This window comes from Passer domesticus, chromosome 2 (genome assembly GCF_036417665.1).
Source record: "Passer domesticus isolate bPasDom1 chromosome 2, bPasDom1.hap1, whole genome shotgun sequence".
NCBI lineage: Eukaryota > Metazoa > Chordata > Aves > Passeriformes > Passeridae > Passer > Passer domesticus.
Window position 1 is genome coordinate 63830026 of NC_087475.1, and position 25034 is coordinate 63855059.

A 25034-nucleotide genomic window follows, 5' to 3' on the forward strand; every position below is an offset into this window, starting at 1 on the left:
CTGAAACATGAAACGCTCCACAAAACCCCAGGACACACAGAGCGAGGGGGAAGGGGTGCCAAACCCTTCTTATCTCATTCCCTTGGTTTCTGTGTGCAGCAATGAAATGGAAAGCAATTTTGCAATTGGCTCTGGCAGCTGCAGAATCGCATCCATGGATATTCTCGTTCCCGGCAGTCACGCAACGGTTCTTCCATGCAAATGCACACAGAGCCTTCTGCATGCACCTCATCTCACACACCAGTCCCCAGAGCTTTACCCATGCAGCAGCCAGCAAGGTGAACAGCAGGCAGGAATGGCTTCCTTGTTGCTGTGTAAAAAAGCAGGATTTATTGATAGAAGTATTTGTTCCAGATATGTTGAAGTCTTTTAATTGTAGCCTTAATAAAATGCTGCTCTCCTGACCCTTCTGAACTACACCAAATTTGTTACAGCAAGTGGAGATGAAAGGGAGGACAGATTGCAGTGACCTACCTGAAGGAGAAGTCTTGTTAGAGAGATTTAAGTGAAAGGGGCAGAAGCGCGACACTTCAGGTTATTTTTACATCTCGCTTCACTATGCTTCTGAACACTGACTAAAGGCACTGCAGCCTGCAGTTCTGCCTGACAGGAAAGCACTCAGCACAGTGCTCTGAACCTGCTCTAATGTATTTAGGTTCATTTTCCACAATAAACCCTTGTCTTGGATCAGCTCTACCAGAAACTGCGAATCTTTCGGCCCATCTAGACCACATGCAAAGATTAGACCAAGTTTCAACCAACCTCAGACCCGTTTGCTGCACTCAATTAAAAGCCTGTGACACTTGGAAGGCTTTTGCTGCAGGGCAGGCTCAGAAAATGTTACCAAACCTGTAGGCACCACAGATGGCACTGAGTCAGGCTGCCGCGCCCAAAGGTGTTTGGTTAGCAGCGGGAGGGTGATGTGCTCAAGGACGTCCTGCAGGGACAAACTGGATGCCACCCACACTGCTTTGTGCTTTGTGTTCTGGCTCAGCACCTGAACACAAGGCTTTGAGAAGCCAGGGTGTCACACCTCTTTTTTGTGAGGTCAGTTAGGCACCCTTTCTATCAATGCTCCTTTACAATTAGCCAGCAACAAAGACACGGTGACACACCAGCAATAAATGAAGCAGTGTGACCAGAGTGTCACACGCTGTCCATTCTTCCTCAGGTTCAGCAGGTATGACCTTTTGGTATCGTGGCTTCTCTTCTCTTCATCCCTATTCACATGCATCCTCCAAATGCTATAGGAGTTTGTGCCACTAAGAAGGAAGAGAGCCTAAGCTCTGAAGGCTTTCTTTACTATGTATTTAAATAATTTCCTGCTTTTTTAGGTAGTTCCAGAGTGGGCATTTCTCATTAAATTCAAAGACTGATTGGTTCTGCATAACTGAGATTAAATTGTAATGACATTTATATAATACTGCAATAAAACTTAATTAAGTGTTCTTCACCACATCAAAGCCCCAACAGGATGTCAGCAATTGTATATGCTCCAAGAACACCTTATTTTATTTCAGATGTTGGAAGAGAGGAGGATTGTTGATAAAGAACATTTTAGTCCACTTTTTCAGCTCTCTCTTACTCTACTTAGTCTCCCAATTATTGCATTAAATTTGCCAGTGCTGCAATCCCTTCTTTAAAACAAATATTATTTTTAAAAATTTGTAAAAACAAGTTTTTTAGAAAGAGCACTTCAGAAGAAAAGGAGCCAGATGTGCTGGCACTTCTCAACCTGATGTCTATCAGCCATCAAAATGTAGCTGAGAAAATGGCAAAGCTTTAAGCACGCATATAGCCATGCAAGCAAACAAACAAGAAAGCCCACATAAAAAAGAACCAAACATCAACACTTAGCCTGTTTTTCAGTTGGGTGTGTTTAAAAAGCATCAGAAAGCACTATGGCAACACAACACACATTAATAGTTTAAAAAAATTAGACACGTGGAGAAAGTGGGTCAAATTCAATCCTTATCTAAGGAGACAGATGCTAGTGCAGTCAACAGAGTTTAGTTAAAGCTTGAATAGGTACTATTCCATCAGTAACAAAAAGCATCATGAAGGAAGAGTGCAAACCTCTGTGTATTGTGTGTGCATGTGTAAATGCCTTGGAAAAGATGTAGAATTTCCTTTATACTTGCAACTGGCTTCTCTGCATCTGTCTATCAAGTTATATCCTCCACCCTCTTCCCATTACCTGAGAAGTCTTAATTGCTCTGCTGCAAAGTTCCCTACCTGTGCTCTGCGTAGCTTGGCAGGAATGATCCTTTCTGCATTATTTAAAGCATCCCCTCCCAGACACAGATGATTCCTGCTGAAAGTTGCACAAAGCTCTATTAGAAGCATCAAGCCCCTCTCTGTCTGACCTTGTGCCCTCCTGGCTGCCCATGGCATCTTCACCTCACATGATTTCTCAGCTGGAAAGGAAAGGAGGTTCTCTGCCAGCCCTGCAGTTAATTCAGGCTTTGTCCCACTTCTCTGCCAATTCTGCCTGTATTAGCAGCTTTTAGCTGTCTCAGCCCACATACCACATTGACTGTACTACAATAACAGCTTAATTGTCACTGGATAAATCTTCTTGTTTAAGCATCTGAAGCAAGTCCTAGTTGGAAACTACTTTGCACGCAAAATCAGGGATGCTCTGGAGTTGTACCCTGGAAGTGTTGGGAGCCTTGGTTTTATGGTCAGGCATAACAATACTCTTTTAGTTCTTACAGCAGACTAGGAGCTAGAAATCTGAAAAACTGGACAGCCCTGAGCTGCAAACCTCTCAGGTCACAGGGCTACAGGGTCCAAACCCAGCTCTGAGACACCCAGGGTCTCTGGCTCTTGCAGTGGCTAAACCACTAGGCTCTTTCATGAAAGTTTGACAAATTTCTTCTCCCTCCAGAAATCAAATTGGAGGTAAAGTTAAAAACCTTGCTAGGTTTTCAAGAGCACAGAGTACAGCACTGTGCTTTGCTTCTCTTTGCTTTTGTTTTCAGTTGCATTTCTCCAATCATTCTCATGAAAAGACACTACTCATTAGCATTACTGAGTATATTTTGAAAACCTGTGGGCCACTGAAAGTTTTCCCATTGTCTTCTCCAACTCAAACGGCAAACAACACCTAGAAATGGCATTACTAAGTTCACAAACCTGAATGGATAGCAGCAGGTGTGATTGGGCTGGGTGGTTTTGCAAGAGCTATTTTTCCTGCCAGTTTTTAAGGTTTATCACCATCTCAGTACTAAAGATAGTCCTTATGATTTACTTCCATAAACTCAGGAGAATAAACTTAGCTATTTTCTTTAACAGGTATTTATTTCAGGACAGCTCAGTGGAACACTTTAGATGAAAGGCAGAACTGCCAAGGACTCTCAAACCCTTCCTTCTGCAAGGAAAAGGACACTATGTGCTTCCTTGACATCATAGCACAAAGTCCTGAGTCAACTGGCCACATAAGCTCAAACCAATCTAAACAAAGGCTTTCCTCACCTTCTGCCTTGCTGTTGAAGGGACTGCCTTGTCCCCCTCTCTCGTCTCCCCCGATCACCCCCATTCACCCCAGGAACAGCCTCTACCCCACAGCAATGAAGTACACAAAAACTAAGTGAAAATCAGCCCTTTCCTGTAAAATAAGCACCAGTAAGTTCACGAGCTGTTTCCATTCTAATATGCCAGGGAAACATTCTGTATCTTTTGCTCTGTGAGGAAAACACACACCAGCTGTTCTGACTTCCACAAAAAATTTACATTGAGCACTCCATTTTCTAAGAAGTCTGAATTTCTCCTTGTCACTGACACCCAAATATACAAACCAGCTCCAAGCCAAAAATTCTCAAACCCACAACCCTAAGGAGTCACTTTGCAAAGCAGATCAAAAAGAAATACAAGTATGGAATTTCTGCTTTGAAAGTCTTCTTTAATCAGGCTCCAAAGGATGAATTCAGCAGGGCAGAACAGATTCTGTTGATTTATTTAGTTACTTATTTTATGTTTTAGTTCAGAGTCAAATTCTCTCTGTTCTCAGGTTACTGAAGGTATTTCAGAATGAAACATCAAATACCAGAGACCTCCCAGAAATCCATGTGACTTACCTTACATAATTAACACACTCTGAGCCACTTGCTTTGAACCAAAAACTTTCAAGAGGATTTCACCACGGGTGTAAAGGGCTACGTTTTGGGTTGGGTTTGTTTTCATGCAACTTCCTGCACAAGGTGGGGGAAGTGCAACATGCACGCATGCAAACATCAGCTCCATGGAAAATTATTAGTGTCTCTTATCAGCTATTTCTGCTTCCACTGGCAATCACTTTAAGTTAAAATTAATCTGTTGTTAACTAAAACCATATACTTCTACCACAGCAATAGTGTAGAGAGCCAGAGTCTCAGATGCAAAAAATAAAATTAAAAGAAAAAAAAAAATTTAAAAAATTATGCAGGTTCAAATTCCTAACTGGGAGGATTTTGTGTGTTGGGTTGTACCTATCAAGTGGTCACTGGAAAAGCAGCAAAAGTAACTCGAGTCTGTGTCATGGAATTAGAAGAGAGCAGTAATATTAGGAAAAGCCTAGCACTATAAATAGAAAATGAGTAGCACAGCTCTTTTAGGAAGCACTGGCACCCAGAACACTACAAAGGATGAACAGGGTGAGATCTCTTTTATACACATCTGGACATATACAGATTTCTTGGTTTCTGGAAACAGCATGCATCAGAAGTAGATTTTTTTTCTGTGGATACCTACACATTAATTGGCAACCTCATTTGTTATCCTGCTAACACCATTAACAGTAAAATAGTTTTCACACAGCCTTCCAAGCTGTTTTGCTGGATTCATTACTGTTTGAAGTAGTGAGAGATCACCCTTTGTTTTGTCTGAGGCTCCTGGATCTCAGCATTTTCTGTCTGAGCCCCAGATTTTATGTATTTTATTTATGCAAAAGCCCCCTGATTTCAGCAGAACCATTCAAACACACAGCTACATCCACAGGCAAGCACTCGCAGAGTCAGGGCAGTGACCAAACACAGTGTTATTCCCATTATTCTGCTGTTCCCCAGCATAAAAACCTTATTGGTCTTCTAAAACGTTACCTCATACCTTGTCTGTCTTTTTTTCTTGTTTCTCCAATATGGCCATGTTTTCTTTCAGAACTTTCACAATCTCAGCAGGATTTTTGTGCGATTTACTAAACAAAGGCATGGTCTTCCTTCACCTGGATTTCTTCCTTCAGGATAGAAGAGGACTGCCTTAAATCAAACAACAAGCAAAAACAGCTTTTAAGATTTATACAAAAACGCAATAAAAACACACATAGCACTTTGAACAAGAAAATGTTGCACCTCAGGCACTACACTCTGCTTCAGCCACCCAGCGGAGCAGTGAAAGCTCTCATGTGTAGGTCTTGCAAGTTCATTGAGGATTCACAAGGCACCATTAGAACATGAAAAGCAACTACTCAGCACCTGCACAGGAGCTGGATGCTTCCTGCAGGAAGCTCTGACCCACAGGTCAGCACTCCAGCAAGTCCATGCCTATGTCCAATGTATTTTGGACACCCCACACCTGGCAGGCTGCACTAGATTTCCCATGTGGGTTTCTGTCAGACTTCACCAGCTCCATCACAGTGCAGAAATCCAACTGTAGGTGCCAGCACAGCAAAAGCACCCTTTGTTTAAAGCATTGCAAATTGCAGTCCCAGCTTCTCTGCCATCTCTCCTTCTTCTGCAGCTGCTTTGCTTTGACAGCCTAGGGGACCTTGAGAGGAAGCAGTTTAAGCTATCCCCTAAATCTGACAGACTTCAAGAATCTGTGGGTCAGGTCTCACTGGTGTAGAATATTGCCTGAGTTAAATAAAGAACAGAGGATCAGGCCCAAATATAAACATAAACACATTCATTACATTTAAACGACAGACTGAGAATTTTAATGAAAATCAATTGTTTGTTTAATTTGAAACATTCTTCTTCTGTATGGTTAGAAAGGCAAAGTCTACATCACTGTATTTCTATATGAAAGAAACCAAGCAACTCAGTTTCTGCTTAGGCTGTGAATTCTTATGGGTTTTGCTGAGGGTCCAATACAAAGATCTATTGAAGTCAATGACTGACTACAGATGGGAATATGTTCTGGTTCAGAAGCTCAGCACTGTTCTGGACTGCATTCCCGTTTGTACAATAAAAAAGAGGTAAAAGGAAAGAAAAAAAAATCAAAAACCAAAAAATAATCTCAAACTTTCATCTCCTTCCACAACAAAAGAAAAACATCACAATTCCTCCACACACACAATTACAATTAGTTGTGAAAGCATAAATACACACACAAACCACTTCAATCCCATTATTATCCAAAATTTGCAATTAAAAAAAGCTTTATACGAGAGGTTTCAAATAAGAGAACTAAAGAAGCACAATACACACAGTGTAAAGAAAACCCAGTGGTCCCAAAGAACCAGCTCCTCTCATGCTTCATTGTTACTATGGGCACACTACAGAGTCCATCAGGAAATATGATCCCATTTGAGCCATACATCCATGTGTTACTAATCCCCAAATAACCTATGGAATTAATACCCAGATTAGGCATACATTCTATTGCAACTATAAATAGTAGCCATATAAAACAGCCAAGTACAAAATTAATTCAAATTTTAAAAGCAAAATCTATACAGATTTTGTTCTAATATCTTATTGAAATAATTTAAAAACACTTCTGCAGAGTATCTTTACAAGAAGAGTTTCTACGACACACAGGAAATATTTTTGAATGTCTTATTTAAACTAAAAGTTCTTTTACAGTGCCCAAAATAGGTGAGTTTGTATATAGCTTCTCATTTGTTGCTAGGTCAGTTTTACAGGGATATTTTCACATTCAGTGCCTGAAACCTCACCACTCTCAAGTTCCCATTTTCAAGCTCCTCACGGTCCTGTTCAAACTCATTTTTATTTCTCCAGTTTTGGCTACATGACCTTCACTCAGCTGAGCCCCCAGCTGCAGGGTCCTGCTGCCATGCAGCTCAGAGGTGCAAGTTCTGGCAGCAGCAGTGACCAGAGCAGAGTCCCACCTGAGCCTGACAAGGAGCGAGGTTGAAGCCTGGGTGTACTAACAAGTGACCCTTTGGGGCACATACAAGCACTGGAAAAGACTGTGATGCCACAATAAAGCTGTTTAGATGCTGCTAGCAAGCACCAAGCACTCCGTAGTCCCAAATGTGGTGCAAATAGGAGATAAATAATCCACTTTAAGATAAATAAGACACTTTGAGAAGGACCCGATTCTGCAAGTTTTTATTATCCTGAAGGCATGGCATGAGGATGTGATGATGCAAGACAGAGAGAGTCTGAAATCAGGAGTTTAACAGGCAAGTCGTATTTCAGAAAATAATTATTTTCATCCAGGGTGGGGTAGGTATATTCAGATTGCTAAAGTCATCTTTTCTTCTCAGAAGTCTTCACACAAAGAAAAGCAAAGGGGGAGATAAATAGATTTTTAAATTAAGTACTCATGAGCTGGAGGTTCTGAGATTTTTAAATTATGAAGTTCACATTTCTAACAGAAATGCTGATAATAAACTATTATTTCCTCTCAAAAAGTAACTTACATGGCTGTCTAGAGTAATGTGTCTGTATTTAAAATAATCACTAATTTTGCCATAGAACCAGCACTTTTCCACTGCATAGTCCCAGTATCACCAGCAAGTCACCAGAGCACTGCTCAGTGATAAAATACCATTTTTTCTCACTACACACCCTACCAGCATCTTAATCACAACAGCAAAAACACCAATGAGAGGGCAGGAAGGGACTCAAGAAACCGTTTAATTCATTGCTCTGTTGAACAGAGCCAAGTCTCTGCATTACTTCATTAGATACAAAGATTTAGATACAAAGCAAAGGGAGAAGAGCCACAGATGTGCTTGAAATAACATTTTTTGCTTTATCTCTTCTCAGGATATAGTTTTTACCCTGGTAGAAGATGCTCCATCACTTCAGAAAATACATACTGGCAGCTGCAGAACCTTTTGGTTGCCCACGCAGGAATCTTCCAGGGGGACACGTGCTGCTCACAACTACAGGCAGAAGCACATGGGGGTAAAGTCACTCTGCTGAGATTTGGGAGTTGTATTCCTTAGTCTTATGGCTGGCTATCCAATAAGGTAAGTGGCAAAACAAGGACTCCTCTCCTCCAGCTTTGCTCTCCATGGCTGGAGTTTCCAGAATCAAAGAAAGCACAAGCTCTTATTAAAGAAGCTTTTATCACAGCTGGGAGTTTCTGTCCTGTCCTCCTTTTTGTACCAGCTCTCTGCTCTCTAAGCTTTTTCTTGAAAAGTTTTCTGTTCAGTAGAGGCACTAATTTGGTTCAGAGGCCCCGTTATTTACATAACTTATTTTCAGTATGTTTTTTGGAACTTGTTTTTTTCCAGGCATCTAGTCCTCTGTCAAGGTTGCTTGAAATTTCACAGTAAGTTCAAAAGTTACCATGAGAAGAGAATTAGGATGAGAAATGGACAGTGTGACCACATAAGCTTCATTCTCTCAAGAAACCAGTCTAAAAATAACTGAAAAACTAAGATGAGTGACAACTGAAAAAAGTGCAACACAGGCTCACCAAAGGTAGCTCATACTACAATCCCTTATAAATATATTTTAAACAGAGGAAATAGAGTAGAATCCACATATCTAATGTGGAAATGCACTGATTTGAATATAGTACCAAAAAATTAGTTTAAGAAGAAAATCATCATATCATCTGACTGAGAAGGCAAGAAAAATCTGTGGATGGGATCATATTTAGAGAGGCATAGGAATTAAGAGCCTATCCAAAAATTGTGGTGACTGAAAATACAAAGATATTATCAACACATAACAGGACAGGAATATCATTACCTGGGAAACTGGATGGAGTGAAGAAGGAAGGTAATAATAATGGGATAAAAGTTAAGAGTAGAAAGTATCAGATAATGCTGAATAGTAGAGGAGACACAGTTTTTAGATGTTCCAGATCCCTGGAAATATTCAAGATCAGATTAGACAGAACTCTGAGCAACCTGATCTCGTTGAAGACATCCATGATAGAGGGAATTGGACTAGATGACCTTTAAAGGTTCCTTCCAACCAAACCATTCTATGGATATCTGCTTCAAGCAGAGGACTTACCATGAGAAATGATGAAAACAAGCAGCTGGTGTCATAGACAAACACAAAAGTATTTTACAGGTGTGAGAAAGACAGATGCAAATCTCTGATGAATCACAAAAATAATGGTCAGTAGAAATCCAAGGGTATCTATGCCTTTGTACAAAATGCTGACAGAGAGCCCTTCATACAGAACACTGTACACAGCCCTGAGCACCCAGAGTCATGAAGAATCAACAGAGGTTAGAGAGAAGCACACTGGATGGCCAGAAAAGTGGGAAGACCAGCATGTCTTGGTTGCTAAAAGTGCTCACCTTCATAAGTTTAGAATAAAAATATAGGAAAGCTGAAAAAGTTATTTCAGCTTAAATAACAATAACACTTTATTTATGCAAAAGCAAATGGCTAAAAACTGCTGATGTATAAACTTCAGCTGGAAATGTAAAGGTTTCCACCCATTGGAGCTTTGAGGTTTTGAAATGACCTAATCTACCAGGCACACTACAGAGCATCTGTTCATAAATTTTTGACACTGCTGTCTGGCAGCAAGGGACAGAACTGAATGAACCCCTTTCTTTCCCACTTTCTAGGAATTTTTTTCCATCTAATGGTTATTCAACATATGTTTTCATAACATCAAAAATGGACTGTGGACACTCCTGAATTCATAATGGAGAACCAGCCAACTTGTGAAACATTTAGTTTTGATGATGTTATTTCACTGGTGCTCCTGAGAGGAGCTTATGAGACTAAGGAAAGAAAGAGCTGTATCTTACCAGACCAACTCTCCTGGTCTCAGAGCTTGTCTCTACAAGTCATGAGGAAAATGCCTCAGCAGTGCTGTAGGAGGAAATGAAGTTTCCTAAGCCCACTGTTTCCATCAGCGTGAACATGACATTTCAGACACCAGAGCTGGAGTGTCCAGCACATTTTAGAAACTCTACTTTTACAAAAATACTTTCATGGAATATCGTTCCATCTTTGTTTGGGAGAAAAAAATAGCACGGATTTTATGTTAGATAAGCCACAGAAACACCAAAAGGAAACAATAATGAACCACATTCTAAATGTCAGCCTGTTTCTGTTCAAGTCAGGAAAAAAGGAAAGAAAAACCACATGGACCAAAGCAGTGAATTGAATCCAGAGCTGGATGTGGTTTGCATGACTTTTTGACATGTGGTTTACATGACTTTTGGGGTATTCAGTAGCCTGTCAAGGTTAACATCCTTTCAAATTCAGGGCATACATTCTATCAGAGGTCCCCAACTCTACACACATTTAACAAAGACGGAAAACACAATTTCAAAAAACCTATCTACCTACTTTTATTCTGTCTCATCTGCAAAGGGAGAAGCTGAAACACAGAGAGATGACAAGACTTACCCAAGGCCACATACAAAAATTCAGTGGCTGTGTCAGGAAGGCAACCTAGATCATGTGATAACAAAGCCGACACTTTATCAGGCTTCAAAATATCTCTTCTGCCAGTTTATCTGCTCATAAAAAGAATGTACTAAAGAAAAAAATATTCAGCACAGCTATAAAGTACAGAAAGAGATCTAGTTCTGATTGCAGACACTCTCCACAATTTCTCTGCTTTTAAGTCAAATACTTCCTCAAAATATTATAGTGCAACTGAACTTGTAAGCACAATGAAAGAAAAATGCACACAGCAACACCACTCTGCTCAGCAGCCCATCCCACTATGAAGCAGCTCAGTAACAAAGGCTTCTTCCTGCCCACAAAAGCAGGAATAGAAGAGAGCATGTGAGCCCATCCATGCACTCTTTGCAGATGCTCCTCTGGACAAAACACTTGGTCTTCAAAAATAAATGAGAAAAAATGTCCTTCCCATGGAGTGTCAGACATTTGTCTTGCTTTATCTCCCAACCTTCATCAAGTTGTTGAACAGAATAAAAACATTTAAATAACTCATATCATGTAAGAGTTTCTAGAATGGAAAAAAATACCTTCATTTCCCATTCACTGCAGTGTGCCTATGACTCACATAGGTCCTGGTCCTGAGTTAGCACACTTTCTTCATCATTTTGTGTAATTCAGTCTCCACATAATGGAAGAGGTCCTCATTTCCCCATCCTGCCATATTTGAGAAAGCTGTTGCAATGACAGAGCAGTGTCCTCAAACCAAGAGATGGAAGCCCCCATGTGTGGTGAGCACCCAGAGAAGCCCAGTTTGTCTTTTTACCCTCCCCAGTGCAGCCCCCTCACACAACCCACATTTTACTTGACATGCAGAAGGAATCTAGGCTATGGAACAAGCAACTACTCTGCAAATTCTCAGTGAGCTGCAGATCTTGCAAGGTGCACTGCAAATGAGAAAACAAGATTAACAGAAGACGGGACAGTTTTATGGTTAGGGTGAATGAATGCCCTCTCTACTTGGCAGCTTGATTTTTCCGAAAACTCAAGAATTTACTCATCATAAGCTTTGATGTTGCTACTTGTTGCATTTCCCAAAATGAAGATGGATATTAGCTGAAACTTCACCTGAACACACAAAACATCACAGTAATGCCTACCATCACCACAAATGTCACTTTTTTAGCAGATGGCAAGCATCCTGAAGATCAGACATGGAAAAGAAGTAGGCTGCTCTGCCCTCAATCTGATCACCTCTACAGAATGAGAATAATAATAATATCACACAGTTGTTCAATACTGTTATGAAACTGAAGGCACTCATGGTGATGCTCCACCCAAGTGCTGTCGTGCTGCTCTCTGGAAGCACCTAAAAAAATTATTAACTCTTTTTTACTGAGTGACTGAGTGTCTGAATGCCACTTTAGTAAAAAAAAAAAACCAACCCCTACATGTACAGTCTTTCAGCAAACACAGGGGATAAAATGAAACTGCAAAAAGCAATCTGGTCACTGAGGCTATCTATTTTGATAGAGGCTTTCCTCTGTGATGGTGACACCCTGCTCCACATGTATTCACATCCCTACAGCCTCTGTCTGTGGGAGCCATTCAGCTGTTGCAGGGCCACATGGAGAGCCAGGTCAGGGAAGTGACCCAGGTTAACAAGAAATAACCTGCTGGGGAAAAAAAAAGGTCACACAGGTTTCCAGTCTATTTCTGCCCAGATACAGCCCAGAGCTGTACCAGCACAAGAGGGAAAGAAGGGGATGGAAGGAGGGTAGAGACAGGGCTGCTGGAGCAGATGCTATGGCTCAGATGTTCACCCTCCACACCCAGAATGAGGCAGGGATGATCATAAAGGGGGTATAAATATGTGGCAATACAAACAAAATACTAATCATAGAATAGTTTGGGTTGGAAGGAACCATAAAGATCATCTGTTTACAAGCCCCCTGCCATGGGCAAGGACACCTTCCACTAGACCAGGTTGCACAGAACCCCATCCACCTGGCCTTGAACATTTCCAGGGATGGGGCATTCACAGCTTCTCTGAGCATCCTGTGCCAGTCCCACCACCTTCAGCACACAAAAAATTCCTTTTTAATACCTAATCTAAATCTATCATGAGCAGGTTACAGAGAACAGAATTGAAGTTAAGGACATTTTGCTACCTTGTGTCCTTCTATTGGAAGTCCTGTGCTTTCACATCCATTATTATTATTATTATTATTATTATTATTATTATTATTATTATTATTATTAAACAGCATTTGCACACTGCAATGCCAGGTAACATTCAGATTCTCACCCATGCAGAAATGGCATCCTGTGGCACCATACTCACACCACCATCATTTATCTGTACAACAGGACCACATGGGCTCTCCCAGTCATGCTAATGAACTAGCTAGAAGTGGTAGGTTATTACTTCACATTCAATAAAACTAGAAATATATTAAACCAGAGGTTTTACAGACACCAAATTTGCAGGAATGATGGGTCAATATTTGGAATCCCAGTTTGCATTTGCTACCACAGAGATCTTTAAAACCTAAAAGATTAAGAATTCAATTCCATGCCTGACTGTAGTCCATAGCAAAACTCCCACAAACTCAGTCATGCAGAAAGAGCTCTCTCAAGCAATGTCCCTGAAGTACACACAATTCTAACAGAAGGGCCCTTAACAGCTTTTCACTTACTTAAGTTAAAGGAAAACCAAGTTAAATATCCATTTCTAGTAGGAACAGTAACTGTAGAAATAATGGAAACTGGTAACTTAATTTAAATAACACAGGCAGCAGCCAAGAGGGAATAGGACTTCCTCTAAATTCATTAGTGAGGAAGATGGATACTATTTTTGTATTTGGTCCAATATTACTAAACTTACCTCTCTACACAGCATTCACTTGATCAAGTTCAAGTTCGTAGCAAGTCCTGTGTAACTTTCAATAGCTTCGTAATGGATTAAAATAATTTTCTATAGCAGTAATTACACTTTACTCATAATATGAGTCCAAGAAAGAGCCTTGCTTTTAGGAAAGACCCCAACTTCCCTTAAGCTCCATTAAAGTTCTGCCTGATTCAGACTCCATGAATCTCCCGTGGCACAGAATCAGCATTTCAAGCGGACGGGGCCCACGGGCTGCGAACGAGGGGCCGGGACACTGGCATCGGCTGTTCCTGGAGGCAGCTCACACGCTCGCTCATCTTCCCAACCACCTCCTTCCCCCTGCCTTATGCAAGTGGCCACGCTCTCATTCCTCCGCATCTCAAGAGCCAGCCCGCAGCTGCAGGCAGCCCGCGGAGAGGAGCAGGAGAAATGATATATTGCAGATATTTTATTTTTGGAAACCACACTGTAAATAAAGCCATTTCCAGAGATATTCCATGGACACGGAGTGCTTGGTCGCAGAGCCAGCGCCTTATGTAACAGGAGGAGCATTGTTTAGGGTTGCCTGCATTAAAGAGCCACTCCTGGTAACACAGTTTACAAAGCTATAAAAAGCTACCAGCCTGACTACCGAGAGCGAGCAGGCGAGCGGTTTGTTACCAAAAGGCTGCTGCCAGCTGGAGAAAAGGGAAGTTTCCTTAAAGCCCCCAACTTTCCCGGCTCTCCCGGCGGACACGCATGCCCTCGGCGGGCACTTACCGCGGAGGAAGGCTGGGCTCCCTAGGCAGCCCGGCGCAGCGCCATGGCCAGGTGCTGAAGACAGCTCTGCCGCCGGAGCCGTCACTGGTCTTCCATGGAATCCCGCCTTATTCCCGCGCCCAGCAGCGGCACAGCCCAGGATCCCGCGATCCGGCCTCCCGCTCCGCTCCCGCCGTCAGCCTGTGGAAAAGCGTGAGCAGAAAGGATCGCTCGGACATGCACAGGCGCTCACAAGCAGCTGTAAATTTCCACTCCCCGCTGCCCGCGGCTGCACTCCCGGCTCCTCGCTGCTCCTGCTCCGACGAGCTCCGTGCGTCTTTCCCCCACTGCCCTCCCCGCTTCCCACTCCCTCGCTCGTCTTGCTCACAGGCTCACACACACACACACACCCCCTAAACTCCACGTCAGAAGAGCAAAGGATGAAGTGATCACTCCGCCGAGAGATTTCCCCAGGGTTAAGGGAGGACATGCGACAATTTCGCATCACTCCTGTAAGTTTCCATTGCTCTCCAAAGTCTGTCGGCGCAGGGGGAGGCATCGCTGGCGGCTCCTCGCACCATCACGTGGCGCAGGCTGCTGGAATTAAATTATTCACCTTGCCGTCCTGCTAGGAATGCAAATAAGGGAGCCCAACGGCGGGTTGTTGTTACGAGATAATAAAAAAATCAACATGCTCACGCACCACATCCTTCGGCGAAGTCCTGTGCAGAAAAGCTGCAGATAAGCCGCTTCCTGCCTGACTATATATTATTACACAAAGATCAAAGTACTTTTCCACAATAATACTTGAGGGGATAAAAAAAGCCACCCACCTGCAGTATACTCTGAGAAAAATTTAAACCCTGGTGAAGAAAAACATTAGCCCAAAGTATTTTTTCAAAGGCTAATGTGATGGGGAAAAAATCATAAAGTATTCTGAAACAAGTACTACCAGCTATTATCAAGCGTACAGATACAGCAAAATGTAATTAAAGGAATTTTTAGTGCTTCATTTTTCTCTGTCGGCAACTATGGTTTGGCAAGCACCACGCATTCCCAAAGGGAATGGCAAGTGCTGTCCCCTGTGCCCCCAGCTGTTAAGAGCAGGGAAAGAAGGATGCTTTACTATAGGCACTTCAAGGTGGGATTTAAAATGTATCTTCATCTGGATCTTGGCCGACTCCCAGCTGGGATGTGTGCCCAGCATGTCTTCCTGCCAAGCTCTCCAGCTTGGGGGGAAAACTTTACCTCCCATCACTTCTCCTCAGGGCACAGCCTAGCCAAAGTCCTACATTATTAAAAATAATTTGGTACGCTACATTCGCTTGGGGAGCTGATCTCAGAGTTAGCAGCGCTGCAGTTACATCAGATCTTGATGTAAGGCTCACCTGCAGCAGCTATTCACAGCTCCACATTACAGGCAGCTAAAAAGTGCATAAGAAACCTCATTTCTGAGGAATACAGATGAAACAGACACCTTTTAAAGGGCTACCAGCCTTTGCTTGCAATGCCAGCTCCGAAATGAAGCACACAGGAGTGTCCCAAATCCTCACTTTGAAGAGCCACTCGCCTGTCCCTCCTGGGCCCAGAGAGGCAGAAGCCACCCCTGCTCCCTTAACCTCCCTGCATTTGCTCCTGCCTTTGCACAGGAGGCACCAAGCCAACCTTAGATCAGCAGTTTGTACTCTCAACTTATCAGTAAAGCACGTCACCATTTCTGCTCACACTTTACCTAACAGATCATCAAGATACTGCAGCCCTGTGTTTTTGGACTGCCCTGAACTGGCATTAATCACTGCTGCTCCCGCTGCACCAGAAAGCACTGCAACAAGTGACACCAAGTGGCAATTTCTGCTCCAGACCCCTTGTGAAATATTCTTCCAGCACCGAATTAAAGGCTTCACATTAGCCACCACTGACCAGGTGTCCTCTCCAGGCCACCCCCACAGAGAGCTCAGCAGGGACACTGGGGACACCAAGCTCAGAGCAGGGTGAGCCACCCACAAAGCTCAGGAGGCACAGGAACAACCTGCACAGATGTGTCGTGGCATGGAGGAGCTGGGGAGAAGAACTGGCACTGGGCACCCTTCCGTGGGTGCCTGCTGTGTCCCAGCTGGGTGGGGAGAGGGAAGGGGTGCTGGGCCCTGTGGTGCTTTCACCCACTCTGGCACTGGCCCTTCTTTGTTATCAGATACCTCGGCCTTTGGATAAACAGTGAAAGTCAAATGATAAACACTCTACCCTTGGGCTGCTTCTGACAGTACTGGCTTTTCCTAAGGCACCACAACAATCCAAGTGCATCACTATCACTGCTTCCCCTGGGTGTTTTTAAGAGAAAAACTTTTTCCTCTACCTGTCCCAAGAAAAATTTTATCTTTTCTATTGTAAATCCACCATCCCTTCAACAGCAAAACCCCAACTTTTTGTTGTACCGTAGAGTTCAACAGTGGTAGGTGTTACTCTGAAATCAAACTATCACAAAAAAATATTGAAATATCACAACAAATGTATTTTAGTTGCACATAAGGAGCCCCAGTGGGGGTAATTTGTGTATCACTGCACTCCATAAAGTATTCACTGACCATTCTGAGTATCCCAGCTTTTTGGAAGTATAAGAAATTTATCTACAAAGTAACTATCCTTTGTTTTGGACTAAATATGCTTGTTTTCCTGATACAGAGCAATAAATTGAATTTGCACTCAATTACAGTTCAACTTTTCCCATCTCCTACCTGAGGAAATCTTTTAGGGCTTTAATAGGAGCCCTCTACAGAGCTGGAGATCAAGAAACCCACCTGCCTCCATCCCTGCATTGCAGCAGAAGAAACTGCACAAAACAAGGTAGCTAAAGGGGCAGGGGAAAAAAGGATTCTCTGCTATTCCAATACTCTGTTTCATCTTAAGCAGAGTTAATTCTCAGATGACAGGATAAGGCCCCGAATCGTTCAATAGGAATTAAGCCATAATTACTTGGTGCTCTTATCTGTTTGTTGGGGGTTTTTGTTGCCAAGAGGTTATTAAATATTTCCAAAATATGTTTTCTTCAATTCTTAATTTGTAGCCATCTAAAATCTAGAATTATGTAATTATAAATAGACAAAAAAAATTTACAGTCCTAAAGTACATGGAAAAAAAAAATCTCTGCACTGCTAAAGTACTCCAGCTTCCACATATTTAAATTTCATTATATTTGTTTCCTTTAAAGAGAGCAGAGTCCTCAGGCTAAGGCATGGTTAAAGTACTTTTGAGAAATGTTTGTCCTTGCTTTCATAACTTAAAATCGTTGCATCTAATAAAGACCAAAGGAAGAAAACCCCAGATGATTTTTCCTGCCCTTACCATTTATTTTCTAATGTGGAAAAGAGAAAATAGGGAACTTCAACAATGAGTGAAATTGCAATAAATTACAGCAGCAGATGATAAACACATGGTATATATATATTAATTCTGCTTATTTAATTATCCATTTCCAGTCTGTCTACCTCCTCTGAGATTACTTCCAGCATTCCACAGCCCTAAGCACCTCTAATAATAATAACAACAACAACATCCTTCCATTCCCCCAAATTGCTCAGTGCCCCAGGCCATCAAAATTCAGTTCTCCACAGCAACAGGTTTAGTTGTGTAATGCTGAATATCAAGAGGAGTAGCTTTAGCATACTAAAAAGATTCCCCCACCCTACAAAACCTGAAAACTAAAGAACATCCCCCAGAGGATTTAATGCTATTCTTACAAATCCCAAGATATCAACATTTTGATAGTTTTGCAGTTTATTGGGGTGGAGGGGAACTAAAAACAAGTAATTTATATAATCTACATCGTAAAGCTGTTACACTTTAACTCAAAGCATTTAGCTTTACGGCAGAGCAACTTAAAAGTGCCCAACAACACTTCTAAAACCTCATAAAATAAGATGCTTTACAGTAACTTCATACTTCTGTTATTCTGTGAATCCACAAATACTCAGTTTCTTCAGATGCCTGCAAGAGCACTGTGGCCACCCCAGATTAATGCAAGTAAATTCTTCTTCATGGATTAGATCCCAAATACAGACATACAACACACACATTTTCTCTCTGTGTAATCTCAGAGGGACACAAGCTTGGAACTGAGCCTGTATACCAATCCCCCCCCAAAACAACTACCAGCACCCAAAGGCAAATTAACATTTGGCTGCTTATCCAAATATTAAATAAGACAAAAAAAAAGGGGTACAGTCTAAGGCGCAGGTAGTTTCCCTACAGCCATGCAAAGGGCAGCAAAGCTTCTGGCCTCTCTTGGGACTAGAAAATTGATATTTCTTCAGTGAAGTGTGGAAAACAGAGAGCAGCGAGATGCAGTGGCTGACCTGTAGCTGCATTTTAGTTGAAGTGAGTGGAAGGATTTAAATGGATGCTTTATATAAGCTACTCCTGAAAATGCAGACATGTCTTCAACGATTATGGTCCCCTCTTCTTCCTCCTAGCTCCCTCTAGCGCTTTTAAGGACATACATACAGCCTTTTCCCTCCTGATTTATTTAATACAAATACAGTTGCTTAGATGTTGTTTGGTTTAGTTGGGGTTTGGGGGGTTTTTAAGATCTGCAATAGCTCTTATAAACTGTTAATGAGATTTTACTGAATGTGTTATTCATATGTACAATCCCTCCAGAAACCAAACACTGACACTGGCCTTGCTACCAGAAAGGTTTGCATATTAATACTTTATGTACAGGCCAGTGTATTTAAAAGTTTACTCATTTTAAAGGCATCCAGCTCCATCATTAGAGAAAGTCAACAAAAATTAATCCCTCTCCTTGAGCATTCTCACTCCCAGGTGAATTGTGTCTGAACAGAAGGTTACTACAGCCCAACAGCTGAAAAATATAACATATTAAAATTTTATGTCTGCCCTAAAGTCACTTATAAAATGTTAATGGTGCCCCTTATCTACTGTGTCGCAACATAAAACACAAATAAGAACCATACCTGCACTCCACTTCCATGAGTGATGACAACATCAGGCTTTTTACCTGCAGACTCATGCAAACAGAAACTAGCCCCCCAAAATCGGTGACTGCCTCAAGAGCCAAGCAGGTATTTTTAAAATAATTAAACTTTTCACCTCTCCAAACTGCTCCTATCCCAGTTCTGTATAGTCAGTCAGCTTAGTGGCCAGCCACGTTTGTTTCTTTCTTTCTTTAAGGTCCATTGAAAATAGAAAGACCATTTAAAGAGGTGCAACAAAAAGAGCTTTGCTGAAGACCTAAAACCGCTTATCACATGTGTGCAAATCTTTCAGTTTCTACAGCAGAACACTAAAAACCAATTCTTCATGGAATTGAAAAATTCTTTTAAGTGTATAAAAGCATTTATCTGTGATCTCCCATTTCTGAAACAGCCAAACAAAATTAATAGTGTTTAGTCTCCTTGAAAGTACTGAATTTATTTACTGATCTCCACATAACCAAGCACTTTCCTTTATGTCTGGCAGCACAGAGTACTGCAGGTTAAGATGTCCCCTTCCACCAGGCTCACTAATGCAAAAAACCCTACAGATATTCCCTACAACTTCCTTGCTGGTCAAAGACAACTGAGTACCCCTAATCAGAACAAAAAACTTCCTAAGAGTGCTTGAAGCTGAAAGCTGAAAGTTAGTGCATATTCACCTCAGCAATGGTGATACACAGTGAAAATGTTGGGCAGATCCACTGTCCTTTGATGCCTATAATTCCTTGATACACAATGTGTGGCTGGTTCTGACAAACTGGAAGGCAGTTTGGGATTTAAGACTTTCCTCTAATGACCACTACCACAGAAGGCTAAAGCATTTTTCATCAGATGCTTTCCAGATGACTTGCAGACAAACAAAATTAAGTTAAATTTAAAACACAAGTTAAATGCTACTGTGAGGCACTCACTGTAACACCCAGTTTAGTATGAGGAAAGTGAGGTGATACCAAGCAAACCCCCAAAGGTGTGCACTCCAAAATGTACTGTTAAAGAATACCAGGAGATAGGAATTGTCTTTCTGGATAAGACAAAGCTCCATTAAATCCCATCTCGAAGAGGGGCTGACACCATGAGCAAAGTAGAAAAAGAAAAATATACCAGAGGAAAGACTACTCTACTCTTTTTCTCCTTCTGGCAGTTAGCACCTTTGAGGTTTCCTGAAGCATCATCCAAAATCACCATGATGAATTACCTTACATACCTTTCACTTTAAAGTACCCAAAGGAGCACTATTCCCCTTCTAAGGGGACTCTTAAATCACTTCTGCAATACTCAGATACAACAGATTGCTCAAGATTGCTTCTGACTGTCAAGACTGAGCAGCCAAGACACTCAGAGACTGCTATTTCCTGTAGATGAGGGACCAAACAAGACAAGCTCCAGCATCAATTTATTGCATTCCAGTTTGTTCCTTCTTCATGGCAGCAAAGCCAGGATTTACCTGCAGAACCATTGTATTTTTCAAGTGGTCACCCCAAGACAAGAGAACAAGTACTTCCAGAAAGTCCATACAGAGGCATGGTGTTATACCCATGAAGAAGATGAGTTCAGACCTAAGAAGTGTCAGCTCCTATTTATGCCACACTATGTGATCTTGGAAAAGCCACTTAGTCTCCTCAGTGGAAAATTTATGCATTCAAAACCATAAGGTGCTTTGACACTACAGTGATGGAACTCAAATAAACACAGCAGGCAGTACCCAGCTTACTTGTGTCCTTTTCCTGCAGACTGGGATAACAGACCTGCAGTTTGTGTGATGCAGGGCTCCAGAAACCATGCTCACAGACACAACAAACTTTTGAGTCTCTTCTAACACAGGTTAAGAATCCTACTAAAGCAGAACAGTCAAAGCAAAACCAGAATAATACTAGGCTAAAAGTCTAAACTGCTGCTTTCAGATGAAAAGTTACAGTTTTTTCTCAGTGTCAAATAATGAACCCCAAGCATTACTATAATTCTTGAAAAACATCTGTTATACTTAAGCAAGAGTTGCTCTAAATTGACTTGCAGAAAGTCACACAAGAAAATCTCTGGTGGCAACACTTCTCCCCTGGAGAAAGAGAACCCACATTTCCTCTTTAACCCACATTTTGCTCTTTAACAGTTTTGTCCTGCAACTACATTAGTTTTAGATATTGGAAAAAGGTAGGGAACCTTGAGGGCTCATCAAGCTCAAGCTGCACAAGGAGAGATTGTCTTCACAAATACCCCAAAGTCATCCCCCCTGACAAACAATTAAATATATTCATCACTTGTCAGATTGCAAACATATTTGCCTTCCTGTGACAGATACATGGCCAGCGGATGAAACACAGGGTGCTTGCACTTCTCTGTCCCACAGTAAGTATTTTACCATCACTTTAATGTTATCTTCCTGTTAGGTGGTGAACAGTTCCTGTCGTCACGAAGCCCTTGTCTCAGATTTTAGTAATATATTTTTCTGCTCCCAGGAAGGAACCTCCAGTGCCTTCCTATAGATGTCTGTAGTCCATTCTGGCCAAAAGTTGAGTATACTGAGCAAATTAACCTGTAGGGTATTCTTTGAAGTCCCCAGTGGGGAAAACCTGTCCATGCACATTCCCACACTACTAAAAAGCCGTCTGCTGTTCCCCCCATCCATGCTGCCCAACAACTGACATTACAAATTAATTATTATGCCAGACACATACAACTACAAAGTGTCCAATTAAGGGCTGAGTTCCTTTTGTTTTAATTAACAAACCAAGGTCATGCCTTGAAGTCTTTAAATGGCAGCAGGCATGCTGCAGACTGGCATTTTTTAGCCAAGTCTGTCCCGAACAAAGACCAACATGAGCAGTGTGTTCATCTTCTGGACAATTTCTGTTTTGGAGGGAGAGCTGCTCTGGCACCTGGGTGTGCTTTGATTTAACTCCATTTCTGTGCAGCCTCAACAGCTGAGATCCCTGACAGGCTCTGGATACCTGGAAGAAAACCACTCACCACATGACATAAAGGGCAAGCTATAGATATATAGGTTGTAACAGGTCAAATATACTCACGGAAATCTTGGCAAACATCATTCCTCAAGACATCTCCTAATGAAATCTGACAGCTTCAGCATCACACAGCACACAGATCTGTACTCACAGACTTTGTCACACCCTCTGAAAACAGTTTAAGAAATACGTTTTCTCACGCTAATGGTCAATCACATACCTGTTCCCTTCCCACAGAAGCAATTGATAATTTTCTTCTCTGCGTGTGCTTTGGCAGTGTGCATTCACAAAATAACTTTATCTGCCATCAAAATCTACACCTATGAAGGGTAAAAGACTGCTACTGTCCATTTATAAAAGTCATGTTTAGCACTGAAAATAAGCAAGGTGTACACCTCCCAAATGAAAAAAGAGTCTCAAGCTGTAGCAGCCCAGACATGAGAAGTTATCTATTATTTTGCAAAAAAATAATATTTTAGCTAAATGCTGAGCCTGATCACCTGCAGAACATATTTTCTAGTATATTTGCATGCAGTACCTTGAATTTATGAGAGCTCTAGGCTCAATAGCAGAATTCAGAGAGAAAAGTCTCAAAACTGTTTGTTTCAGAACTGCGGTTCTCATAAGGACACAAAATTATGTCTGGCATTGTTGCAAATGTTGGAGTTTCCACCCAAGTACCACTGAAAAGAAATGGCTTGTTTTCTGGGAGCAGGCAGAACACCGTGAGAAGGTCACCCAGCAAGAGTCATGTCGGTTCAACTTTCCATGACCACAGCAAGACAGTCTCCCCTAGCTGTCATCATGGGATGAAATTACTTTCACAAGCATAAGAACTTCCATTGAAATATTTCAGCACACAAAGGCCTGTATCCAGAGAGCTGCATGGCAGCCAGGTAACCAAAGATGAGAAGGTAAGCTATTTAATACCTTGTCATTTAACCCAACAACAACATTACCTATTTTTATGTTTTTCAATTTAAAAAAACACTAAAAACAGATGACACAGAAGTTCAAAAGTAATAAATAGTATGATACTGTATGATACAGACTGGCTTTTCTTTCAAAACTAAAGACAGTTCTATATGATTCCTACACTAAAGAAATAAGACCTTATTGGATTTAAAATAAGTTTGAAATATATTGTTTTTGTTCTTCTCAAAACAATAAATGAATTTTGTCATTATCAGCAAAGGAGTTTTAAAAATTCATATATTTACTCTGGTTCCCCAAAGCTTAACAGCTTCTTGAACAAGAGTAGCTTTTTAAAAGATTTTGTATCTTGACACTAATTTCAAGCACTGGAGAATCTGTGAAACCCATTAATAACATAGTGCAACAGTTAATTGCTTACCACTTTCAATGTTTTGGGTTTTTTTCATTTTCTGAAAATTCATATTCTGTTTTACTTTCTGTTCCCTGAAACTGTGGTTCTTGTATTTGCAAATGTGCTCTTTGAAGGCTCTCTGTTTTATTTATGTATAGGTACAGAATCAAATCACTTCAACAAATTTAGACTTCACTTCTCCATCACCACCTACATGAAGTGTACACATACAGTTTTCCAACACCTACAACCAATACTGACTTCAATTAAAAAATGTCTTGAAATCAGACCTGATTGTGTTATGGAAGTGAGATCATTAATACTGCAAAAGAAATCTCCCACTCTGCATTCAGTGTTTTCAACAATTCAGTGTTTTCAGCTCTTGGCTACCACTTATCTACAGGGAGTGTCTTCTCCACTGCCTGTTGCCCATGAGTCTTGACACCTTGAAGTATTTTCAGATACTGTTCCTCATCTTTTCAGGCATATCCAGCCTCTTCCCATGGTTATTAACAAAGCTTTGAGTCCATCTTTCAAAAGGGTCAGCCAACATGCTCTTTGATTCAATCAAATACATGAGGCTGTGCCATCATTTATCATCTTTCTACTCTGCGTGGCCTAGATAAAACTGTCAGAAAGGATTGTGCATTTCCTTTCAACTGTGTGTTCATTTGGGAATTTTGGGTTTTTTTGGCAAACAAACATCCAATGACTGAATGTCAAAAAATTATATATAAATTAAAATATTCTTATTGATAGTAATATTTTCAAGATTAAGTTTCTTAGCCAGAATACATCAAACCCATAATCTAACTGAAATACTAGACATTTTATAATGTTTCCTATGCTAGACATTTTATAATATGTTTCCTACATGTTGGATATTTTGCTTCATGACAACCCTTAAAATTTAGGAGTTGTATATTAGACACTAAAAAAAAATAATTTCTCAGTCTCCATAAATTTTCAAAAGTGTTTTTTCAGGCTTTATTTACTGCTGGAATATGATGGATTTGTTCGCAGTTATGAGACTATTTGTAATATTCATCTTCATTCTCACTACAGAAATATGGAACAGTTCTGTATTTTCAGCAGCATTGTTGACAACTTTAGAAGAGCCATCAGACAAATGTCACCGTTCTTTTTGCTCCTGGTATTTTTAAACTTCTTATTAGCCTTAAATCCTAAAGAAAATCCAGTGAGTTTTCTGTAATCATCTTCATAAAACTTACTTGTACTAATTCCTATCTATTGGCTGCTGCCTTGGAACCATTTGTAAATCAAGATGTGACTCCGCTGAAACCCTCTTTGTATTTGTATCTATTCCAGACAGCCATGTGTTCCCACCCCCTCAGCTGCTCCCCAGCTTTGGGGGACACTCTTGTAGGCAGGGATAGAAGTGTATCAGTGATGTAGCAGCACATCACATGGCACAGAGAAGATTTGCTGAGTCCCTCAAGTTTTTGCAGCATTCTCCCATGGCCTGATGACCTGTGCTGAACCTTAGGAACCCTGGTGAGGAGACAGTTCACATCATGGAGGGAGTTCAGCAAGGGAGGAAAAACAATGGATAACATCTCTGTGCATTTTTAACTAGCACTTAACTGCTGCCCAAGCAACCAGAATAGC

General features: G+C 41.2%; 1 protein-coding gene across 5 annotated transcripts in view; it reads right to left on the reverse strand.

Annotated features, from left to right (window-relative positions):
• Positions 1-25034, reverse strand: part of CAB39L (calcium binding protein 39 like) — a 59212-nt gene that overhangs the window by 28679 nt on the left and 5499 nt on the right. The window contains exons 1-3 of one of the 5 annotated variants that reach the window (XM_064408803.1): positions 14538-14695; positions 14149-14328; positions 5086-5234 (exon numbers count right to left, since the gene is read on the reverse strand). In XM_064408803.1, coding sequence (XP_064264873.1) covers positions 5086-5187 — 102 coding nt within the window. In that variant the 5' untranslated portion in view covers positions 5188-5234; positions 14149-14328; positions 14538-14695. Of the gene's footprint in view, positions 1-5085; positions 5235-13386; positions 13692-14148; positions 14485-14537; positions 14696-25034 lie in introns of those variants that run through there. The other 4 variants (XM_064408804.1, XM_064408806.1, XM_064408802.1 and 1 more) reach the window with 4 other exon arrangements.